Here is a 24,569-nt window from a genome sequence, read left to right as displayed (position 1 = left end):
AAACAGTCAGATAGTAGCTTTCATTTTAATTGGCTGGCGTATGGCAGGAGGAGGGGCTTAGCCAGGCCTCCATTCCTCAGAACCTCAGCTGTGTCCATATTTAAATTAGAAGTTTACAAAGTTGGACATAGTGATTAATCATGATTAGTTACAGCACTGCAGTCTGGTTAATCTGATTATATTCTTTAATCATTTGACAGCATTATTTTTTATTGGTCTGATATAAATTTGGCATCTTAAATATTGTGTTTTCATTAGTTGCAAGTGTAGCCAACAGGAAAAAAGGCAAAACAGAAAGAAACATCAATTTGTGTCTTAATTACTCCAGGTAACGTTTCACTTGGTGAACTACTATAAATGAACTTTTCAATCATCTCATTAATTGAATGGGTTTATATATGGACGCAAGTTAAAGATAGATTTTTTTCTAAGTTTCTCAGTCTGAGATTAGGCTTCTGCTTTAGAGAATGAATTCATTAAGTAGACTGTTAAGTGGTGTAATTTTGTCATTAAAACAAACAACCTCTTAGGCTACAACACGTCTTTGTTTTGTTTTCACACCATAATTTGTTCTAAAATAGTTTTTTTTCCCTTCTTTTCTGAAGCAAATCTTTTCTCTAAATGTGCGACAAATGGGTTTAATCTGCCAGATGGAGGAAATCCTGCCAGTTTTGCAAATTGTTCATTCACAATATGGCTGCTGGCAGGACAACAGGCTCTGGCATGGCTACTGTGGGGCCACTTCAGGGACATGTTGGTGTGTTTGTAACTGCAGTGGCAGAAACCTAAGTAGAGCAGTCAGCTTTGTAGCCGACAACAAAGCTTTTCTTCTTGTTTACCTACAAGTGAGTGACGGGTGTTTGGATAAAACTGAGTGGAAAACATGTTATTCACAATGGCTCATATAGTAAATGAATCAAACTCCTTTAGTTGCATTACTTCAGTAGACTAACTTAATAGTTTGAAACATTAGTAATGGATTAATCTTTCCATTAATGTCAAAAGATCCCCCAGCAGTGTTATGTAAAATTGACTTTTTTGATCTTTACATCATCTTATTCCCTCATCAAAAACATACATGGAGTGTTGCTTTGATTCTTTCATGGATGCTTGAGAATCCTTTAATCTCCATGGCAACCATTCACCTGTTCAAAATGCCTGGGTGGACCTCGCTCCGCCTTAGAGGATGAAGCTCCTCCTCTGAACTGCAGTTCCCAAGGGTTAGGGTCCAATCCAAGCTTCCCTCTCCTCCCCTTCACTCAGCTCCTTCAGACTAGCCAGAAGGAATTAGCAAACACCTGCTAATTGCTCATTATAGGAGCCACTTCTCAGTGAAACACTGGATGAAATGATGTTAAAAGGTTATAGGTGAGCCATGTTGATAACTTCCTGAAGTTTCAAAACGAACAAAAGCTTCTTAAAGAGAGAGGCCCAATTTCAAGGCATTTAATTGCAAAGTCATACTTAATAATATATAGCATTTTTTTAACAACTGACATTAGTTACTTCATTATGCTATAAAATGCCACTAAGTGCCTGGAGAACACACAACACTTCCCCGTTAATGCTCCTCCCATCCCCAGTCTTTGGTTCTCCACGTCTCCGACCGGTTCCCTCTTCCCTTCATCCATGTCGTCTTCCTCCCTCCTCCTCCTCGACCCGCTCCTGTGCCATCCTCCCACCTATTCCTGCCACAGCCTGACACCTATCCTCTGAAATAAGCTCTCTCTCTCTTTCCCCACTTCTCTCTCTCTCCCTTGCTCTCTCAGCATGACAACCTAATTAGGGCTTGGTGTCTGTCATTGTCTCCGGGCCTCTTATTAGCGCACACACACACATGCAGGGAAGCAAATCACCTCCTATCCTAGCAGGGAGCCTCTGACTGGATACGGTTATATTACTAAAAGGCCGTATCCAGTGTATGAAAGCGGGTAGCGAAAGGGCCGTGAGAAAAACCCGAACATTCAGAGCAATTTATTGCTCTTGATTGATTTCTGTTGCTGTTGCTTTAAGGGCGTTGACGTTCGTTTCCTCGTTTGTACCCTTGCTACAATAAAACAAAAAGAAAGGGCTCTGCCGAGTAGATTTTGTTTTGCTTCCTGACTCCCTGCGCTGACTGGCATTTGTTGAAATTGGATTAATAAAAGGAAAGTGAAAATAGCGGAAACTCTAGGAGGTTGTAATTTATAGTTCTTGATTATAATTTTCTGAGAAACTGAGTTTAAAGATAGAAAGAAGAAACATGTTCACAAATGTAATGTCTGTGTGCAGTAGAAAGAGATGGGGCCAAAATCACCACAGAAAATGGGCAAAAGCGACACGGGCCATTATTTTAGGAAGAAAACGAGAAAGTTTTTTCATACATTTAAGGAATGCAGAATGGATATTTGGCAGGTTAAAGGTTACAATATGTAAACATATGTGAAAACATTTTAAGGATAAGTTATCAGTTTACAGGAATCCATTTTTGTAGCCACTGTAACCTTAGTAATTCATACTTAAGTTGCTTAAAACGAGTCAAAAATGTCTACTCCATTATCATTTTGTCATTTTTAAATGTTATTGAAATCCTGTTTTATAGCAACTAACCAGAATCTTGCTCATATTGTAGATACATGTAGAAGTAGGATAAAGTGGTAAACTTTGATCTAGTAGACAAAATTCTCTGTTTTCTAATTGTAAAGTAGAGCACTCAAACATCACGTGGAGTTCCTCAAGGCTCCATTCTGAGGCCACTTTACTTTTTAAAATCTCCATAATCCCTGTGGCTCAGACTATGGTGTACTACAATCATCTCACAGTGTCTCTGCTGATGACACAACTTTAGATCTCTTTTGCACAATTTAGCTATTAATTTGCAGTTTTGTGTTCTTTTGAGTTGATCACACACTTTAGTAAATTTACGTTTGCTTACATTCTCGTTTGTAATTATTTCTGGATGTGGAGTTGTTTGGGGTATTTTTTTATTGTCAGTTTCTATACAGGTTTTTCTCCCAGTTTCTGTGTTCAGTGAATTAGCCTCTCTCCCTCACCCAGCAATTTGCATTCCAGTAATCGGCCTTAGTTGTAAGATCTCTTCAGCCACTGTTTGTCAGATCCTTCTGTTTGCTCCTGCCCGTTTTGTTCCTACTTCCTGACCTTCTCTGCAATCCATTTGGAATCCAGCAGTACTCATCCTCTCATTGCTGTAACTTTTGTACCTGCAGTTAACATAGAAAAGACGGGGGCAGTTCTATTCCTCTGAACAATGTCTGGACCTTAAATTGCTTTTTTTTATTTTACCTAAAAGATTTAGAGAATAAGACAAGCAGTATTTGTTTGATTCTGTCTTATGAAAATAGTCCCCGGTGCTTTCAGTCATTAGTGCATCTGCAGTAGGAAAACATAAATTGAGTTTAAAATTGTTTGACAAAAACCGTTTGTCATAAACTCACAACCTGCTGCATTAATTTGGTTCCCAGGAGCTTCAGTACTTAGTAAACACGTTTCAGACCCTGAATACGTTTTAGCGGGGATTACCGAATAGGCAGTTGATCAATGACTGTACAGTGGTTTATCATAAAACCTCTGTCTTGGTTTTACAGGATGCCAGTGATTTATCATAAATAAAAAACTCAATGTCAGACTGGAAAAATGAATATGATTTTAATATGATAAACTGATTTAGATCTTAGCTAGAAGACATTTTTTTTGCTTTCTAGTTATAAATGAGAGCACACAAAGATCAGTTGTGGAGTTCCTCAAGGCTCTATTCTCTGGCCACTATTTATTTATCTATCTACATAATCCCTATGGCTCAGATTATTTAATACTACAATTAATTTTATAATATCTTTGCTGACATAAGTTTATACCTCTTTTACACACTTAGCCATTCTTTACTATATTTACAGAACAACTGTATGGGTCAGAATTTCTTGCAGAGTGATGCAGAAAGGTTTAGCAGCGTTTCAGATATTTGAAACAAAAAAACTAATCGATTATTATCCATACCAGCTGATATGAACCCCTTATTTTGTGATACAATTTAAAGCCTAAAACATCTTTGACAGAAAGATGTTTTTGTCAAACGTCTTGCCATAAGACAGAAGAATAATACCAAGGAAAGAAATTAATTATTACAACTTTCTATTTTGTATTGAATATTATCAATGTAAGTACACATAGACACACATTTCACAAAACTCCTTCTTGCGTAACTCAAAATAAACAAAAAAAATCTGAAAAAAATTAGTGCACACTCAGTAAATGAAATAACAGGATTTCTGGCATAAACTGAGAAACAATATAGAGATAAGGTAGGAATTGCACAGAAGTGTAAACATTTTTAAGACGATGGCGAAGTAATTTGGGATGGGACAGGGAAATGGGAGCGAGACGCACACTGTAATCAAAGACAAAGTAATCAAATTGGAGATGCAGAGAAAGAGGCTAAATAGACAAAACCGAAAACGGAGGAGAGCTGATAGAGAGAAGATGGAATTAGACGGACAGACGGCGGGAAAGCGAAGGCAGAAATGCAAGACGAGGAGGGTAAAAGACAAAACAAAAACAAAACCATTTTCTCTGTAGGTATTCTCTGCAGGTACAGGGAGCTCAGTGGGGAAAAGAGGGCAGGGCATGCGAAGACTGTTCAACAACCTCCTCACACACATTATGATTAGGACCACAGCACACACCGCTCACAGACAGACATTACTTAACAGAAATTGAGACGCACAGTGAGAGCTCCCGGTTTCCCCTCAGGCTATGATGCTACAAGATGGACTTTGCACCAGACCTCCATCCTGGAACACTTGATTGTCTATCAGAGTGATTCAGGGAGGAAATCAGAAAGCTCACATACGGAGCCACACATACAGAGAGGGATGGAGGTGGATGTGTCACAACTCAGCTTGATTTCAGAAAGAAGAGCGATAGTATTTGAATCTGTTGAGCTCAACCAGGTAATCTAACTAAAGGGGGAGTATTATGTGTTTTCCAGCCAAATAGTATATTTTTACAGTACAGCCTGTGTTGCCTTCTGTTGTTATAAAGTTCTGTAACAGAAATTTGACTTTATAATTTAACGCCTTCAAATTGGGCCTCTGTCTCTTTAAGAAGCTCCTGATCTTTCTGAAGCGCCGCCTTCAGGAAGTCATCATGCTTCTGTATTAACCCCTTAGCAGCGTTTTTACCAGCGTTTCACTGAGAAGTAGCTCCTATAATGAGCTCAGCTGATGCTCAGTTCCACCAGGTGTTTGCTAATCGCTGCTGGCTAGTCTGAAGGAGCTGAGTGGGACAAAAGCCCAGAAACTGCAGCTCTGAGGAGGAATATCATCCTTAAAGACGGGGCTAGGTCCACCAAGGCGTTTCGCACAGGTGAATGGTTGCCATGGAGATTAAAGGAACATGTATAAAACAGTCGAGGCAACACTCCAAGTATGATTTAGAGGAGGGAATAACATTATATCACAATGGAAAGTTAAAAAAATTATTTTACATAACAATGCCCCCTTAAAAAGTTAAACTAATGTTTGCAAATGAAGACTATTGATGTGTTTTTAGGTCTTCCAAGAAATTATAAGCTAAGTGAATGAATTTTACGATGCTAAACCAGAGTTAGACTAATTATCTTTGATCTGACCTTCCTCTTGCATGCCGCCCACAAATTTATGTCCGATCATCAGCTCCTTAGGAAAACTAACAGAGCATCAGACAGATTAAATTTGAGTAAAAACAGATGGATGTGTCAATCTTTCGGGAGTTTGTGGTGACGCTTTATGCCAATGGAAAAACTAAACCTGAAATTATAATCAGAACAGCGGAAAGGTGGCAAAAGGCTGTTATTGTGATTCCAGTTTCTACTGAGTCCAAATGTTTACTCATGTGGAAGAAATGGAAACCCTTCTGAATAAAACAATAAATATCTCAGTCTGATTGAAAAAAATTAAAATGTATAAATGTGTTGCAGAAGTTGTCATAGTACACGAACTTTTTCACATATTTGGAAAAAAAGCAGCACACTTTAATTTACTTAATTGGGATTTTGTGTGTTAAACTCAGTAAGTAGAGGATAATTAATTGGAGGGGGAAATTAAATACATTTTTAAAATATTTTATATTTATATTTTATATTTTTTATATTGCTTTATGATTTTTACAAATCTGATAAGTTTGAGTTTGAAGTAAATTATCCAAGTCAACACCTTGCACAGTGACTTTTTACAGCAATTACACCTTTAACTAATAAACCAAAACTGTTTAGTTTATTTTTCTTCCATCTTCAGTCATCTACTACCTGAATATTTTCTGCCATTGTTATTTGCCAAAAAGTTGAGTTTAATAAGAGATAGTGTTTGTTTTTTTTGTTTTTTTTAAAAAACATTTTCAAAACTCTTCTTAATTAGATTCTTAATTAGACTTTGTCCATTCTATTGTATCTCTGACTCTGTTTGTTGCTATTGCATTTACAAAGTTTATTCTTATTTATTCTCTTTGTGAACATACTTGTTAGTTTAAAAAAATCTACAGCAAATATTCAACAAGTTGGTTTTGCTTCAAAACCCGCTAATCGTTCATCTGATTTGAGTTCCATTTGGGCCAGCGAGCGTCAATTTTGGCTGCTGTCCAAAATATAAAGCATCTGCCTTTTACTTACTATATGAACAAAGAAGCCGGTCTGCTTGGAAGAGGACACTTTTACCCAAAACTGTTCAAAAGTTCACACCTTAAGCTGCCAGTCCGCCCCTCTGCTCAGGAACATCTTACATGATGAACGACAGGAAACAGGCAGAACAAAATAATAAGTGTTAGATAGTGAACAAGGAAGTGTTATATTAGACACTTCATGCCGTGGCTTTTGTCTATGCACTTCTGCACGTCACCTTAGAAGGAAAAGAAACACATTTGCTTTAAAGATGAGTCAGTGGCTGAAAATATGTCTGGCTTTTTGGCATGGTGAGTTCGCATTTTTGGTGCCGTCAAAATGACCCCCCATTACTGAATGTTTGCACATTTTTTTGATGACGTGGTGATCGGTTAGAGATTTGTCTGATGTCAAAGATTAACTACGAAACTTTAGTGAAATGACAAAAAAGTTGGATGGTATTATGTTTACACACACACACACACGCACACACACAAGTTTTATAGTTGTTTTATAGTTTTGTTTGACCAACTTTTTGTTTTTATGCGTTAGCTGTATTTCATTCTCTCAAAATCTATGAAAACGGAAAATTGCAGTATTTCCCGTTTTGGACTTAAACTCCGCCCTTTTTAATTAATAGTCATTTTATTTTTTCAGGGAGGCAAAGACACACTTTGAGTCTATTCATTGGCCTTGAATATTTTTTCAAGATACAAATGCACACATTTGATTTTTTTTCTTATTGGTCATCACCATATTATGTGGAATTGAGCAGATCTTTCTTGGTATGGCTCCATTAGTTTTGTACATCTTGGAATTGAAAGTTTGGTCATTTTTCTTGTTGCAAAAATGGCTCAGTGTGAACAATACAATTGCTTTGCAATCAGAAAGTTGCCGGTTGGATTACAGACGTTTCCCTTGACTTTGGGTAAGGCAGTCCTCCATAAGTTTCCTCCTGACCTGCATATTGGGTTATGAAACAACTTTGACTGGTGACTAGAGAAAGTCTATACAAGTTCAAAATATTGGATTTTTACAAATGCATGCATCATCTTTCTGATTATTAGTAATCTTTTAGCATTTTTTCCTTTTCACTCGCCTTTTCTTTATGGATCTCAGGCATGTTCACTGTTTCATCAGCCATGTGGATTAAATACAGTATGATTTGCTTGCAGAGAGGATTGTTATACTGGCTAATGCAGAGTAACAAATTTACTGGCATTTTAAGCCATTTCTAGGACTCTATGTTTAAATGACTGCTATAATTTTAAGATGACTGTGTTGCATTATCTTGACACAAAGGTCACATGTTAGCATTTTCTTGGCATGTGACCTTTTGGAATCAAAAAGTCTTTAGCAGCAAATGATACTTTATAAACAGTCGGTTTTGGTGTAACATGAGGAGGACGTCAGGACTTCCACTAGCAGTACAGTTTTCAGCACAATAGAGAAGCTAACATGTCTGAACCAACATATAAAAACGTCAAAGCTGGGATCAGAAAACGCACACATAATTTTAGAAGAGAGTGGTAGATTGATATTTTCCTTGAACGCTGAATTCTTGCTGTTCTGAGAGTGGTTGCATGTCTAATGCCTGGTTGACTGCAGAACGGAAATGGCTTTTTGTGTGCTGCAGTTTCCCCATTTAACCCATTCCAAAATAGCTTAACCTATTTGAAACTGCTGGTGAGCATAGAAGAAAGGTTTCTATGCTCACCTTTGGAACACCCCATGAATGGTTCAGTTCTTTATTAAAGCTCTAGTATGTAACTTTCATGCAAAATGTGTTTTTTTACTTATTTGTTAAAATAATTTTTATGTTGTGACAGTTTCAGACAAATAATCTGTGGTTAAAAAAAATCAAGGTTCTCTCGGTGCTAACTGAAGAAATACACAGCGAGGTCAAACAACAAGAGGGTGATTGACAGCACTGAAAACCTCCTCCTGTAATTGATTTTGACCTGCAGATCGCTATAGTAACCTAACTAATGCATAGAGATAGTTTTAACAAATAAGTACAGTTTTTGTTGTCAAAGTTGCATACTGTAGATTTAACACATTTTAATGAGAAAGTTTTAAATCATTTGAATTACTCTTACAATTATTGTTTAATTCAGAAAATGAAAATAATTGACTTAAAAACATTGTCTAATTGAGAAAGAAACAACATTCAACCTTCCACTAGCCAAGGTTAGGCCATTTTATTGATCCATCTACCAGTCTGACATCTCTTGTCTCACTCCTTACCTCCAGCTGTAAGACATTTCAGGGTTTTTCAGGGTCATTTGCATCTTATTTAAAGTAGTCCCACTGCATCTCAAAAAGATCCAAATTTGAGCTTAGGACTTTCGTTTTCTTAAAATGATGTATTTTCCAGGCACATAGTGTCATTTTATAGCACAGTCAAGTAGGCCTGTCACGATAACAACCGGAGAGAACCGGAGTTGAGCCTTTTTTCATCCAGTGTCATCAACAGAAAGAGAAAAGGGCAGGAAGAAACGATAAAGCCAATAAATTAAAATGAGGTCGATAATTTTCATTTATCATGCGATTAACTGATTGTTTATCGCGACAGGGCTATAGTAAAGTAACTATGTCAACTCGAGTTGTTAAAAATACACTGTATATATCATATATGACTTAAAATAAATTTTACCTTGTATTTTAACACATTGAAATTGGGCCTCTGTTGCTTTAAGAAGCTCTCCCTTCAGAAAGTCATCACAACATGGCTCCTCTATTAACTCTTTTAGCAACATTATTGTTGAGAAGTGGCTCCTATCATGCACTCAGCAGATGTGCATTTGCACCAGGTGTTTGCTAATTGGTACTGGCTAGTGTAAAGGAGCTGGTGGGATTGTTGTTCTGTGAAGCAGAAGCTCTGAAGCTTGGAAACTGCAGCTGTGAGGAGGAACTGCACCTCGAAGGTGGAGCTTGTTCTACGTAGGCTTTTTACGCAGCTTAATGGTTTCCATGGAGACTAAAGGATTTCTCAAACATGCATGAAAGAATCAAGGTAACACTTCAAATATTTTTTTTAATGATGGACAGGTCTAAGACCCTTCTGACATTTTAACATGATGTAAAGCTGAAAGTTGACTTTACATCCTACTTCCATTTTGATTTTTGAATGGAGTCCATTAGGGATTTACTGATATGTTTTGGGTCAATATTATTATCCAGGGTCCAGTTCTGCTTTGTCTTGTTTTTTCCTGTCATCTCACATTTCTTGAAGCACCCTCTGCTACACAATTAAGTTCATGGAGAATTTTGTGACGGTGAACATGACACGTCCTGCTCCATGCTGCACAGTCGCTTTGAGGTTGTTCTTCTGGAACGCTTAGTTTACACCAAATATGTTCTCTGTTCTGGTGTTCAAGTATTGCTCCCCTATCTGTTTTTCTCACACGAGAAAACATTCCATCAAAGTTAAACGTGAGCCGTTACGAATTGTTGGTCAAATGAAATGACAGTCGACAACAGGCACTTGCAAACATGGAGTTTGGATGGGGTCAAAAAATATGTCGGTAGACTCAAACGAGGAAGGAGTGGGTGGTAAACCGGGAGCAGAGAAGGAGAGAGCGGTCATTTGAAGTTTTTTTTTGGCAGTCCTCAGTAATTTGGCAGCCATCTACTTTGGTATCACTCTCATCCCAGCATGTGCTAACATGTGCCAGTTCATGCCAACGTAAGCCTACTCCTGCTGGCACGGCCAGGAGTGCCTGGGAGAAAAAGCTTTACGTAAGCTTTACTTTGACACTTTGATGTTGAAGAGGTTTAGGGCTCTCTGAATTCTTTCTGGCCTGGCAGAGATACGAGGGAAAGAGCAAAGACATGAGAGAAAAGGAGGCCGGAGGAGGAGAAGGAGGCATGGACCCAAGCATGACGATCTGTAAAGTCCCTTATTAAACACGTAAATTTGATCCAGATTTTACCTTAGGAAATACATACGGTCAACTTAGAATGATCTGAGTCATTTTAGTTGGGTCAACATTCAGCAGAGTCTTAACGTTCATGAACCGCTTTATTTCTGATCATGTGTAGAGTGTACTTTTTAAAAGGGAAATATTGTGTTTTTTGGGCAGAGTGTCATTTTATAGCACAGTCAAGTGACGTTATTACCGTCAGTTAAAAAAAAAAAGCTTTATATCAAATATGACTTTAGAGAAATTTGACTTATATAATTTAACACCTTGAAATTGGATTTCTGTCTCTTTAAGAAGCTTCTGCTCTTTTTGGAACTCCGCCTTCAGAAAGTCATTACAACATGGCTCCTCTATTAACCCTTTAAACACCATTTTTACCAGTGTTTCTCTGAGAAGTAGCTTGTATAATGAGCTTAGGAAATACCCAGTTCCATCAGGTGTTTGCTAATTGCTCCTGGCTAGTCTGAAGGAGCTGAGGGAGGGGACCTAGGTGAGGTGGAAGCTCAGAAACCTGAAGCTGAGGAGGAAATGTGCCTCGAAAGCTGTGTCGGGTCCACCCAGGAGTTTTGCACAGTTAAATGGTTGCCATGGAGATTAAAGAATTTTTTTTCAAACATGTATGAAATAATCAAGACAACCCCCGCTCCCAGGAATAACATTATAACATGGTGTAAAGCTCAAAGTTTACACCATAGAACTGTCACATTGAACTGTCTTAAAATTGAGAACTCAAAACAAAAAACGATGTATATCTTTGTTAGGCAGATTTCAGATACATTTTTTGAATAGCAGCTGAAAGATGTTCAAGAACCAATTATCCTTATGTTTGGGCACATAGTTCCTTTCAAGACAGTAGCGGCTTCCTGTTACATCCTCATCATTCTCTGCATTGTCCAGTGTTTCTGATGACACACTAATGCACATCTGTAAGAGACAGGCTGAGAGTCTTTTATTTGCCATAAATAAATTTCCTCTGTGATGTCCTAGATATGTACACTCTGTAATCCTCGGGTACGTCTGCAACACTCTAAAGAAAACTGCATAACATAAATTACAACATTTATTCCCCTCTGGGATCAATAACATGGTTTTTTTTAATTGAACTGAATTAGGACTGAGCTTTGGTGCCCATCAGGACAACTGGACACACACAGCTGATTTGTTCTTTTGTCAAAGGAATTACAGTTGATTTAAAGTCATAATTACCAGTAACTGTGCAAAAGTGAGAGGCACCTACAGCAAACTCTGTAGACACAATGAGTATATGTTTGATGGCCCATGTACAGTTAGGCTTATTGTCCACCAGTTTTAGATTGAACTACTAAGCTAGCAATTAATTTCCTATTGGGATCCTGGTTGGTTTTCTGGAGGCTCAAGCTAGCAGCTAACATGCCTGGCACTAGCCTCGCAATTGTCTTCCCCCACAGTTCCAGAGTAAGAGGAATGCTTAAGACATTTTGTTGCTGACAAAAATGTTGTTCTGCCTGGCACTTCTCTCTTCGCACTGGTGGGAGTGAGGGAGTTTAGAGCACTCACAATTTCCAGTGAGCTACATAGCGTAGCTTCCTTCACAATCACACTGGCGCATTATAAACGCCACAGCTAAACGTTAGCGATTGGCTAAAATCAAATACAATCATTTAAAACTTCAACAGAGTGCACGCCAAAAAATAATTGCTTCTCAATAACCAGGGGTCCAGACCGTCTGAACGAAGTAAAGCGTAGAACAAGGGGCTAGTTTTTAGCAAGCTAGCCTGAGCCCTCATAAACAGTAGAGTTTTTGGGTGAAACAGCCATACTCTCAAAACCTTCCTAACAGTTTGTGATCGACTATCCTGTGAACCATTAAGTCAGTAGCTGCATCACGTTGGAATTATAAGAATAAATTTGCCTAATGGAAATATGCAAATTAGAAAAAACTGAAGTTTTTTGATAAAAAGTTTGCACGCTAGAATGAGGTGCTTTTTTTCAATGGATCAAAATTTGTGAATTTCGCAAAACTGCAATGGAAACATTTTTTTCAACTCACACAAATGACTTGATAAACAACCGGACGTTGCTGCTGGCAGCACAAAGACGACCACAGGGAGTGGTAGGAGGATGATGGTGTGGCATATTTTATTTAATGACTTATTGTGTCAACAAACTTATTCATGTGTGACTTTTAATTGTGTTTCTTATTTAATGGAAACACTGCATTGGCAAAATTGTGTTTTTTTTTGTTGTTTTTTGTCATTGGCGCACATTTGAAATGTAAAAGCAGCTCCTGACTCTTTACAACAATCCCATTTTTCAACCTGTCCAGTGAACCTTCACTTCCAGCAGGGGGTCCATACAACTAGTGACTCGGGCCGGAGAAATAATTACAAACACCGAGGAGGTTGAACTCGGCTTTAGCTCTTTTTTTTTTCTTTTGAAGCGTCACTGAACCGACAGGCATGTTGGAAGTAAAAGCATAAAAAAAGAGCTTAATGAAGTTTCATCACATTCAGCAGTAGCTCAGATTCTTTCATTTTAACACGGCTTAAAAGGAACTTGAAACTTTAATTACACAAAATAGGCCACTTTTGCCCCCATCGTGATTAATAAACGTCTGAAGATGATGTTGGATTTTCCAGCTGTCACCGTTTAATGTAAAAAAAAAAAAAGAAGCTTGTCACAAGCAGACTTTTTAATCTCATTAATAGAACACAGTTAATGAGATGTTCAGGCTCGCGTCAGCACGTTGGAGCGTTTTGAGTTCGTCGGGCCGTACTTTACGGGGTCGGCCGCTCCTGCTTGAGTGCCTGGACATGTGCGGGGGTCCCTGCTCTCCCACTGCCTGTTGGTGAGATCCAGGTATAAACACACTGCCTGCTGGCCAGGACACATTCCCGTCTATTGGCTCCATAACTCAACGTGATCATAGGAGGGTAATTGCAGGGAGGCAGAACCTGATTTATCGACGCGGTGGGCGCTGTAGATTACAAGCGGATGTAATCCAATGATTTTGTTTGTGGCTCGTTTTAAATATTTCATGTGATTGGAATTTCCGTTCCTCCCCAGTGAAAGCTGGAAATAAAAAAAAGAACAAGCAGTCAAGCTTGGATCATTTGTGTTCGGTTTTAAAGTTATACCCGCCTCGGAGGATAAACTCAATCCAGTACAGCAGGTGGTTTTTGTAAGAGCTGCTCAGCAAAATAAACAAATCGACTAAATATATGCTATGATGAGTTCAGAAACATGGATCGATAAATGAAAAATAATAATGGCAACATTATGTTGTTCAAATTCTATAACGTTAGTCTACATTTTGTGAAAAAGCTCAGGTATTAGATCTAGTTTGCACTAAAAATTATTGGACACAAAGTAGTGCATGATTATAAGCTGAAGGAAAAGATTTGAACATTTTTATCCCCAACAAATCTAAAATGTACATTAACACCTTAGTATTAATGCACTAAAATGATGCCTGTAGGATCTATAGTGGGAGTATCATGCAGTGGGGATACTTTTTTCTGTACTATTAAAGCAGCAATAACTGATGTTTTTATAAAAATGTCTGTTTTACATATTTGTTAAAAATGTCCCTATATGTTGTGACGTATAGGGACGAGACAGAGGAGGAATATCTTGGCAATATCAATCATGAATGTGAAAATATGATAAAATGCCGTTGCAGTGTGCAACTGAATCACATAACTTCTTTACATAACTTGTATCCAGAAGAAGCCTATTTCTAATGGGAATGTTTTTCAAGAGTAGCATTTGTGGAGCCATGAATACCATGCCGTAAAGTTACCTTAAAAAGAAGTCATTGTTTTTTTATCTATTTTTATCATCATCACAATAGTACCACAAAGTATCGTGCTAAAATTCTTAAGTCCATACCTCCCTCCGGTAGTTAGAAGCTGTTAAAGACCACTGTGTAATCAGTGCAAAAACAATTTAGTGTATTTTTTAAGTTGCATTTTGCTGTTTTCCTGCCTGCCTCAATTGTGAAGCCGTCTGAACAAAAAGGCACTGAAAATGCTGTTTCTAGTTTTGTTGTAAAAAATTTAGAAGCGTTTTATAAAACTCTCTCTTTTTTTGTGCTAAATTTATGCTCAAAGTAGAACAATTAATTTCAGATTTGACCATTAAGGTATAAATTGCCATCACTTTGACCCTACCGTGGCCATTTCTCGACATGTAGACATGTCTGCTGGTCAGCTGTAGCAAGCTGCGCTTCAGCAAAATTCTAATTTGCAAAACGCAAATTACACCTGAAGTGGTTTTCTTGCAAACCAAACGGCAGGCCCCAAAAAGCACGGAGGGAATCTGAAAATAGACCCGTTGCCAAGGAAACGGTTGAATCGATCTGAATCGTGGCTCATCTTTAAGATTTTCTCCCGTGTAGCCAATTACGGTACAAATAGTGTCAAAAATACGTGTTTGGGGATCCAACGCTGTTTTATTTTTTCCCCACCTAATCTGCTGTTATTGCTGATTTTGAGGATCCTACTGTATAAGACATTGAGTTTTCATTTATAGTAACTGTTTGTTTCTCCTTTTATCAGTAACCACAGATTGATTCCAAATTGGATATTTTCTTGATTACGTTGCGGCGGAATGGAAAACTGACTCACCGCACTGCATTTGATTCAGAACACAAAAAACGATTCCATTATTTTCTCTCTTTTTTCTTTTTTTTTTAGCCTAGAGACCTTTTTCGTCAGTAATACGCTGCACAATGACAAGATGTTTGCGACATTTATTTATTTTTTCCCCAAACAAAGGCATTCTAATGTGTTCTGAACAACACCAGATTCGAACACACACCCACACGCGGACTGAGCTTTTCCGTGAGCAAGATTTGCGCAGCGTGAAACACATGCGTTTGACATGTCGCTTGCATTGCAGTCCAACTGCATCACAGGCTTTATCCTGAGGTATACATAATACCTTTTTGTGTGTTTGTTTTTTTTCCCCTCCCTGTTTAATGTGTGCGGGTTGGACACAATGACAAACGGAAGGAAACAGGAAGGAGACGCATGTAACTGTACACTGGATCAGTTCAAAAGCAGAAGAAATCAAAAGTAAGGAAAGTGATTTAATACTTAATTCTTGATTCCTGGGTCGATGAGAGAGGACAGAAAATCCTCCATCTTTGCATATTTCACTCTGTCCGTTTATGTAGAGATTTGCTAATTACTGTATTTCCTGCACTACAAGCCAAACTCTTTTTTAAATATACTTTCCTGCCACTTAAAGTCAAGTAGAACTTATGTTTTATTCCACGTCTTGACAAGTGTTTTGACTTTCCGATTTTAATTTAAACTAGCGGTCTTAAATCAAGCAATAAAGAGGTAGTATTATGTATTTTCTAACAATGTTACCTTCAGTCATTATAAAAATGCTGTATCGATGAAATAGGATGTTTATATTTAGAGAAAGAAATGATTTTGCAATGAAACCCAAAGGAGTTGACGTTTACTGGCCTTACTTGAATATCTCTGTTCAGGTGACTGTCTCATCTGGTGGGTTATATATGACGTCAAAATACAATCCCATGTTATATTTGTTGACTTTGGTTTGATTATGTCCACTTTGTGTTGCGTTCACACTGAAGGTCATGAGGTTTTGTGGTTCTGTTTTAGGTGTAGCTGCTTTTCATTTGTTAATTACTGTATATATGAAATGCAAACCTTTGAGATACTTGAAGAATTTTTTTCCATTTCATTCGCATTTGGAAAGTACGACAATGTAATAGCCCACTTGTAGACAGAGAAAGAGGAGTACAATTCAGCCAAAAAACAGAGATTTTCTAGAAAACAAAATTTGACCTTCTGAGCTTGAAAAGTTGAACATATTTTTGAAATTTTTCTCAATTTCAGAAATCAATAATTTTTTTGACTGTCCAAGATTTTCTAGAAAAAACTTGGAAGTTTCTGAGTTTTTTTTTTTTTTCTTGCAAATTTAAATGAATCTCAATTTCTACTGGGTTTTTTCTCACAAATTTTGGTCTTTTGGATCTCTGAAGTCAATCTCAAAATTTCTGAGTTTTTTTCATGCAAATTTTTGACTTTTAGAACTGATTGATTTTTATTTGTTTTTTTTTTTTGTTTTTTTGCTTGCTCTAGAAAATGACATTTTTCTCTCTGTCTCTCCTGGCTCTGACACGCCTTCACAGTAAAGTGACCCAAACTGTCTTTTGATCCAGTTGATCTGAGCTGTAATTTAGGGACAAACAAGTCGAAACACATTCAAGCGACTCCTAAAGGACTGCTTGATGTGTGTGTGAGAGTAAGACGGACCGAGAGAGAGAGCTGGAGAAAACCACCAGAGCTTCAGAGAGACAGAATCTATGGAGATGAAAACAAGATGCTGCAGGTTGGAGAGAGATTGATGATGAAGCGCTGGGTGGATAAAAAGCTTTCCAAGTTCAATGCTCAGTGGTCTTAGTTAGGTCAGTGACCCAAATCCCAGCACCCCCCAAGACACAGACACCCACACCCTACTCACCCCCGCACTCAATTGATGGGATAAGTGGTTTAGATCCACTTAGATTAGAGGTTGTGGTTAAAGGACAATAGGTGAGTGTGTGTGTGCGTGTGTGTTACGGAGGATCAAAGAGAAATAGATCAATGTTGCTTTGTGTCTCGAGGTTAACTTGGGAGAAAACACCAAGCTGAGCCTCCCTACACAAAAACATACAAAACCCCCATCACCTTCAGCACAGCCAAAGACTTTAAGTCCAAATTTAAGATGAAAACGTTGAAGTCGCCTTCTTTAATCCTCTGACTTAAAGTCACCTCAAGAGCACGTCAGCGTAACTTCATTGTGGCAAAATGCAGAGCGAGATCACAAGCTAATGGAATGCTAACAGCTAGTCAGATGTTTGCATGGACTCAGACCTTCAGTGACGTCCATGATGCCCTGTAGAGTAGCTTAGGAGGGCCATAATTTGACAAAAAATACCTACAACAGTGCCTGGAGATCCGCTCGGCATTCCAGCCGTGAAAACGATACGAAGACCGTTTTACACAGCTTCTGTTTTGAGCAAATGGAGGGATGACTCATGTCACTGTTGTTGTGGCTAATCCTTAGATGGCTAAACAAATCGGCTCCAAACAAACCCACTCAGATTGATTCCAGAGTGCTTTCACGCCTCAGAGATGCAGGCCTGCGTATACAAAATATGTTTTTATATTTAACTTTTCCAACATAAATGATATGCCTAAATGTGTGCGATGCTGCATATTTTGGTATTGATTTGACACCAAGTAAATCCACGGTCAGCATCACGGATATTGATACTGATTCAGATGCTTTTGAAGTTTGATATGTCATCACACTTTTGACCTGTAAGTGTTTTTGCTTCCTTTCACATATTTTGTTCAAACCTGGAACAGAATTTGGACAAACTTTACAGGCGTCTACAAAATACTTTTAACCACGTATTTTTGTGTCTACAAAACTATTTCGCACAGCTTCACAAGCTTGGTCAAACATGTAAAAATGACTGAAAAACCTGGAGACATGAAGAAACAACAAACGACTTTAAATCAGGACCAAACCTGTTTCTTTTCAGTCTAGCTTTGCCATAAATTTCAAATATTTACTATTTCTTTTTTTTACCATTTTTTACTGCTTTGTTTTATGCGTGTCAACACCGCTTCCTTTTATTAGGGAATGCTCAAAAACTTTAATTCTGCAAATATACCATATCTCCTAATATGACCGTTTCGGCATTGCTCCTTGTGACCTCCTCAGGAACTCGACGTACTGCATGAAAGTGTCCATGTCGATGACCGTGGAGGAGAGCGACGAGGGGAAGTGCTACAGCAGCAAAATCCGGCACCTGGAGAAGGCCGAGGTGACCCACAGCAAAATGATCACCTGTCCCGACATTGAAGACTATCTGGCTCCGTACAAACAACCGCAGATGACCTGGTATAAGGTACGTCGCTGAAAGCACACCATCACCTATTCTCCCGGAGTCTGCTTCAGCTAAACTGGAGTCTGCTGTTAGGAGTGCGAGCGGGTGGAATGGAGGAGCTCCGTTACCGTCAACACTACGCACGTCTGGATTCCTGAGGTGGAGGAGGGCGACGCCGGGAACTACACGTGCGAACTGCAGTACGGATCCAAGCAGGTGCGACGGACAACGCAACTCAAAGTGACAGGTAGGAAACAGTTTGTGGCTGCGTGGATGGGGAATCCTGAAAGAGGCCAAAGCATATGTTACACCATAAATACAAGAAAGGCTGAATGAAGGATCTGATCCATTATTTAAAGGGGCAGTATTACGTGTTTTCCAGCCACATAGTGCCATTTTGTGGCACTATCAATTGTTATGAAAATGCTATATACTGTATGTCAACTATGACTTACAAAGTTAAAAGAAAAGTTAAAGAAATTTAACTCTGTAATTTAGCGCCTTGAAATCGGGCCTCTGTCTCTTTAAGAAGCTCCTGCTCTTTCTGAAACTTCGCCTTTAGGAACTCATTACAACATGGCTCCTCCATTGAACACTTAAAGTGATTACCAGCATTTCAGTAGCTGCATTTCCATTACAAATGTGCGCTAAAATTTGTCAATGTTCTGCAAATGTCAAAAAAAAAAGAAGCTGGGAACTGCGATGTTTTCATTAAATAAGAAACACAAATAAAGTCACAAGAGGAAGTATGCTCACCTGATAAATCATTAAAATCCATTCCGCGCCATCATCAATGGAAATGCAGCTACTGAGAAGTAGCTCCTGTAATGAGCTCACTAGATGTGCAGTTCCACCAGGTGTTTGCTAATTGCTGCTGACTAGTCTGAAGGAGCTGAGTGGGAAAGTCAGCAGCTCCAAGGAGGAGCTTTGTTCTGGAAGGCGGAGCTAGGTCCAACCAGGCATTTTACACAGCTGAATGGTTGTCATGGAGATTGAAGGATTTCTCAAACATGTATGAAAGAATCAAGACAATACTCAAGGTATGTTTTTGATGAGGGAACAACATTATAACATAAAGTAAAACTCAGTAAAGGTAATTTTACATAATACTGCCCCTTTAAGGGTCTATAACTTTGAGTTAAGGAATGCAATGCAAGAAAAATGTATTTTAAGCACATCTGCCATCCAACTTGTCTGTCCAAGTACAGTATATGGATTTTATGCAGTCAGTCATTTTTGACAAACTAACAAGAATGAAATAAACTGCAGCGTGAACAACTCCTCTACCTTCTCTGAACGTTTAGCAGCCCTCCTAACTCCAGAGCATCCATTACTTTGACAGATGACCGGACTCAGCAGGCCACCATTCATCATTACTTCAGCACTTTTAAAGTTTCTTTAAGCACACTTTACAAATGTGCCCTAAAACTGTTGAGTAGCCTTTTATTCCTGTAATTTTTTTATGATTTTTTTTTTCCCTCCTGTAATTTAACTAGATAAACATAAAAACCCTCTGTGACTTTTTATCTGACTTTGACTCGTCAGTAACCGACGTTGCCGGTTCATGCGTGTTTTAGGGAACCGGGTCGCTCTGTGCCACCTGCCTGTGTTTTATTATTATTCCTTCTGCAGCAGATTGTCGGTTTCTCTCAGCAACAGCAACATCTTGAGGATCGTTTTTACGTTGCACAGCCGTTCATAAACATTTGCGACAGTCTGGTTTCCCGTAAATCCAATCTCCTCTGCGCTCCGACGGTGATGCAGACCGACAGATTTCCTGAAGTGCTTTAAAACGCCGTGATTAGCAACATGTTAAAGCCGAACAATGTCCTTTTAGAGTGTGCCCTAAAACATTTAACGCTCCATTTCACCACACTTTTTTTTCTTTTTTCTTTTTTAAATCCCTCAGCCGAGTCAGTGCTGCTTTCAACCAGCACTTTGCTGCACTGTGCTTCAGATGTGCAGCTACCTCTTGTAAAGCGAAGCTGACATGAGCAGGCGCTGCTTCATTTTTCAGAGAATTATTCACCGCGCTGAGAGCAGAACCAGAAAACATGCAGATTCTTTTACATTTTTCCTCACTGAACTATTTAATTAGTTTATGTTAAAACGCAGTAGGATACAATTAGCGTGTAGAATTGTGAACAGCAGTTGCATTTTTTGCCCTCACACACGGTGTTGAAAGTGAATAGTAACATCTCAGTATAATTTAGTAATAGTTATAATACACTTTATAATTAATCTCACACTTGGGATATAACTCTGAGTAACATAAAGGAGCTTTCGCTTCTCATCTCATTTAAAAAATGTCTTAAAACAAAAAAAAAGTAAACATTGCAAGGATATATAGATTTTATAGTGTTTTTTTTAAATATATTTCTTATTCTGTGGTTTTATTTTATGTTCTTTGTCCCTGCATTTATTATTGTGTTTTAACATCAACCTGACTATAACCTCATGATTTTACACATAAATGATCGTTAACACGTATTTTTCAATTTTTAAAAACAAACTTGAACTTTTTAAAATTCTTCTATAGCACTTTCCAAGCAAAGCCGTGTATTGACCAAAGATTAAAAACATATAAAACCATAACACAATAAATCGGTGCTAGCTAAAAACACAAGCACAATAAAAGAAGGTAAAAATAAAAAATAAAAATACTAAAAGTTAAAGATCAAAAACTCTTTTTAAATAAATGGGTTTTAAGTTTGGCTTATAATTTTAATAGACAGATAGATCAATAACTTTATGATGCAATTTGCTATATAAATTTATGCCAAAACTGCATCCATCGACCTCCTAGTCAGAAATAAGCAGGAGTAAAGTCTTGGCATTGTCAGTTTACAGTGGAGTTTGCCGTTGATGCTAGTTAGCATAGCCGCCGATGACAGCAGATAAATAGTTTTCCCTTTAATACTAGGCTGTTTCTCCACCATTACACCGGTATTCTTGATTGTACAGGCTTTTCGAGGCAAGTTGTGAACAGCGCGTAGATAAACTTGATTGACAGCGCTAAGTCCCTCCTCCTGCCTCTGATCGGTTGTTTCTCTACATAAAGAATGAGTATTTCATCATGAAAATACTACAGTGACTGATTTTATGATTACTTAAACCTAATGAGGTTTATTGTTATCTAACCATGACTCTTTTGCCCTCTATACAAGACAAATGTTACGTCTATGTTTACTTTTCCACCTGTTCAACAGAACAAATATATATTTTTTGGAATATTTCCACTGATTTCCAGCTGCTCCTGAGTTAAACCCGTCAGCTGTTGATCCTGTCTGCTGGCAGAAAGAACATTAAATTGAGACTGAAGCAGGGGGAGAGGAAAAGGCAGAGCCTGAAGACGCGCTCTCGGCTATGGTGTTAAATACACCGAGTCGAAGTAAAAGCCCTGGAAATGGATCGAAGCCGCATCTGGGGACATGTGTTGTAAATTTCACACTCTCGGCGCACCTCATTTAAAGCTTCTCTGTTCCCTTTAAATATTTACAACCCTCTAATTAACCGCTGTACCTCAGGGAAGTGTACACTTTGTTGGTGTGGGTAATCTCTCGTGTTTATAAAGCTGTTTTTAGCCAGCGGGGTTCGGGGGGATATCCTGTGTAGACTTGCTAAACTGGAACATTTTTATTGCAGCACTAACGACTTGTTGTGAAGCTGTTTTGCTCAGAATTATGTTCCCAGGAAACTAATTGTTTTCATAATTGTGTTTTTGGGGGGAAATAATTGTGCTCTAATTGAATGGCTCTTTATGGTGCGGTGAATTATTTTCTTTTTTTTTTTAATTCTGAAGTCAAAGGAAACTATCTTGGATGTCTTGGAAGGTTTATTGAGGTCAGATCAAGGCTCTTTAGCATTTTTTGCCTGCTGAGCCAAAATCTGGGATTTTTACCCTTTTCAATAATATTCACAATGAAGAGAGAGATTATATTGGCTGCAGCAGCTGAATGGAGTTGGTAGGTAGGAACAATAATTCTGACAGTGACTTTACATTTCCAAAATTTCCCAAATAGACGATACAGCTGAGAAACTCATCACGATATAAGCGTTTCATATCAGTCGATATTGATAATTATTGATTTTTTTGTCTGAAATATGTAAAATACAACCAAACCTTTCCTGTTTTATCCACAGTTGTCACTTGTTCTCATTTATTTTTTATTTTTAAGCAGCTACGAGGCACGGTGGCAAAATCTGAAACTGTTGCTGCGCAAGTTACTCAACAGCTTGTTGCTAGGTAACAAATTGTTGACGCACCAACTTTTCTTAGCTGCCTGTGAGTAGGCCTGTCACGTTAACAAATTTTGCCAGACGATAAATTGTCCCAGAACTTATTGCGATAAACAATATTGTTATTTTGAGACAATTTTCAAGTAGTAACACATGAAGTAGTAATGCAAGAACACTTTCTCAAAGATCAATAAACTTCAAATTCTGAAGAACATTTAAACATTGGAACTGGAAGACATTTTAAATATCCAAAATATATTTAAAAAAAAAAAACCAACAGAAACGACAAACAAAATGATTACTGAAGTCTCTGTAGACAAAAATTGTCTTTCAAGAAAGAAATAGTTGAGACCAAAGCGACAGATTCAACTCCAGTTTTGGTAGAAAGAGAGAGAAAAAAGTAAAACGATAAATCAAGCAAAAGAAAATTATTGAGTTTGCTTCAGTTTATCATGCGTTTGATTGATTTGTTGTTTATTGTGACAGGCGTAGCTGTGAGAGGTTGAGTGGCCAGTATCTTTTCTCTGCCTTTCTGGATTGACGTTCTGTGAAATTATTGAAAATTCTTTCTGACATATCGCGATACGTACTGTCATTGATTTATTGCCCAGCCCCAGATCCAAACTGTTCCAAAGAGTCTGAGCTGCTGGTCGTTTCTGCAGTGGACAATAATAACTTGGCATCAAGGCCAACTTTCAATTAACCGCCTCGTAAAACAGTTCAGTAGCTCAGAGTGTAAAATTACTGTCGTCGAACAATGTTTACCTAACACCAGCTCCCAGTTTTGTTTCTATTTTTTTTCAGTGTTGCTCTTCATTCATCGCAAAATTATTTCATTTCGTCATGAAATGAGGAAGATTTTGAAATGTCGTGCCTTTTTTTGTCTTCGTTTTGCACTGACCCAACCTCACTGTACATTAAAATACTGTCGACAAAAGCAGGACAGCACTTTATTGAAGACTGTGGCCGTAAGTATTAACTCTGGAATATCTCTTAAAGCTTTACATGTTTCAGGCGTTGCCAGATCACTATCAAGCTTTTTTTATTGGGGTATTTTGTCAAGGTCGTCCAGCAACCTTGGATCCAAACATATGTAGCAGTCAGAAAAAATGCAAGTAAGCTATTAGGGACATCATCATCATCATAAAACTAATGTAAACATTGTAATACTCTAAAAAGTGTTGTGAAAAACTACACAAATATGCATTTTTTGTTCTCTGTTTTGACTAAAGGCTTTTTTGTTACTGTGAGAGCTGTAAAATCAAGCCAAACAATCCTTTCCTTTGTGTAAAAAGCAGTGAGCTGACTATGTGAATAATGCATTCTGTGTTGTGAGATATAAATACTGAATTAATGAACTTGTTCTGTCTATTTGCGCTGATATACTCAGCCTTTACTAAGCTTGGGTATCTTACTGCTTGAGTTCAACTGAAAAGAAAACAGAACAAAAAACAAAACGTGAAAAGAGCAAGTGGTGATAAAAAAAAAGAAGTTCAAACGCACATGAAGTAGAGATTACTGTTTTGTTTTGTTTTTCTTTTTGTTTTTGTAAATGCTTTTAATTTCTTTATGGGAAACAACCAAATTCAGGAATCGTTCACCAATCAATAAACTTGGTATGGATAACATGGCATCGAATTTTTATACAAGTTTAGGAAACAAATGATTAAAAAGCAACAGTTTTTAACCCAGAAGATACACTGTGATTGAATCTTTCTCTGATGTCCAACAGGTGAGAACTGTAATATAAGATATGATAAAAAATGTCAGCCATATTTATTCATATTGATATCTAGGTTAATATCTTTGGCATCGGTCCTGTTAGGTGTAGTCAGTAACTATAGGTTGACGTTTCTAGTTAAAATCAGCTTGCAGC

General features: G+C 37.9%; 1 protein-coding gene across 4 annotated transcripts in view; it reads left to right on the top strand.

Annotated features, from left to right (window-relative positions):
* LOC102222637 (X-linked interleukin-1 receptor accessory protein-like 2) overlaps positions 1-24,569 on the top strand; it is a 392,716-nt gene that overhangs the window by 255,606 nt on the left and 112,541 nt on the right. For all 4 annotated transcript variants that reach the window (XM_023328865.1, XM_005807613.2, XM_023328864.1 and 1 more), the window contains exons 5-6: positions 18,289-18,475; positions 18,548-18,701. In XM_023328865.1, coding sequence (XP_023184633.1) covers positions 18,289-18,475; positions 18,548-18,701 — 341 coding nt within the window. The remainder of the gene's footprint in view (positions 1-18,288; positions 18,476-18,547; positions 18,702-24,569) is intronic.

The sequence above is a fragment of the Xiphophorus maculatus genome, chromosome 23, assembly GCF_002775205.1.
Source record: "Xiphophorus maculatus strain JP 163 A chromosome 23, X_maculatus-5.0-male, whole genome shotgun sequence".
Classification (NCBI taxonomy): domain Eukaryota; kingdom Metazoa; phylum Chordata; class Actinopteri; order Cyprinodontiformes; family Poeciliidae; genus Xiphophorus; species Xiphophorus maculatus.
Note: the sequence above shows the minus strand (reverse complement) of the source record. Positions and strands in the feature narration are given on the sequence as shown.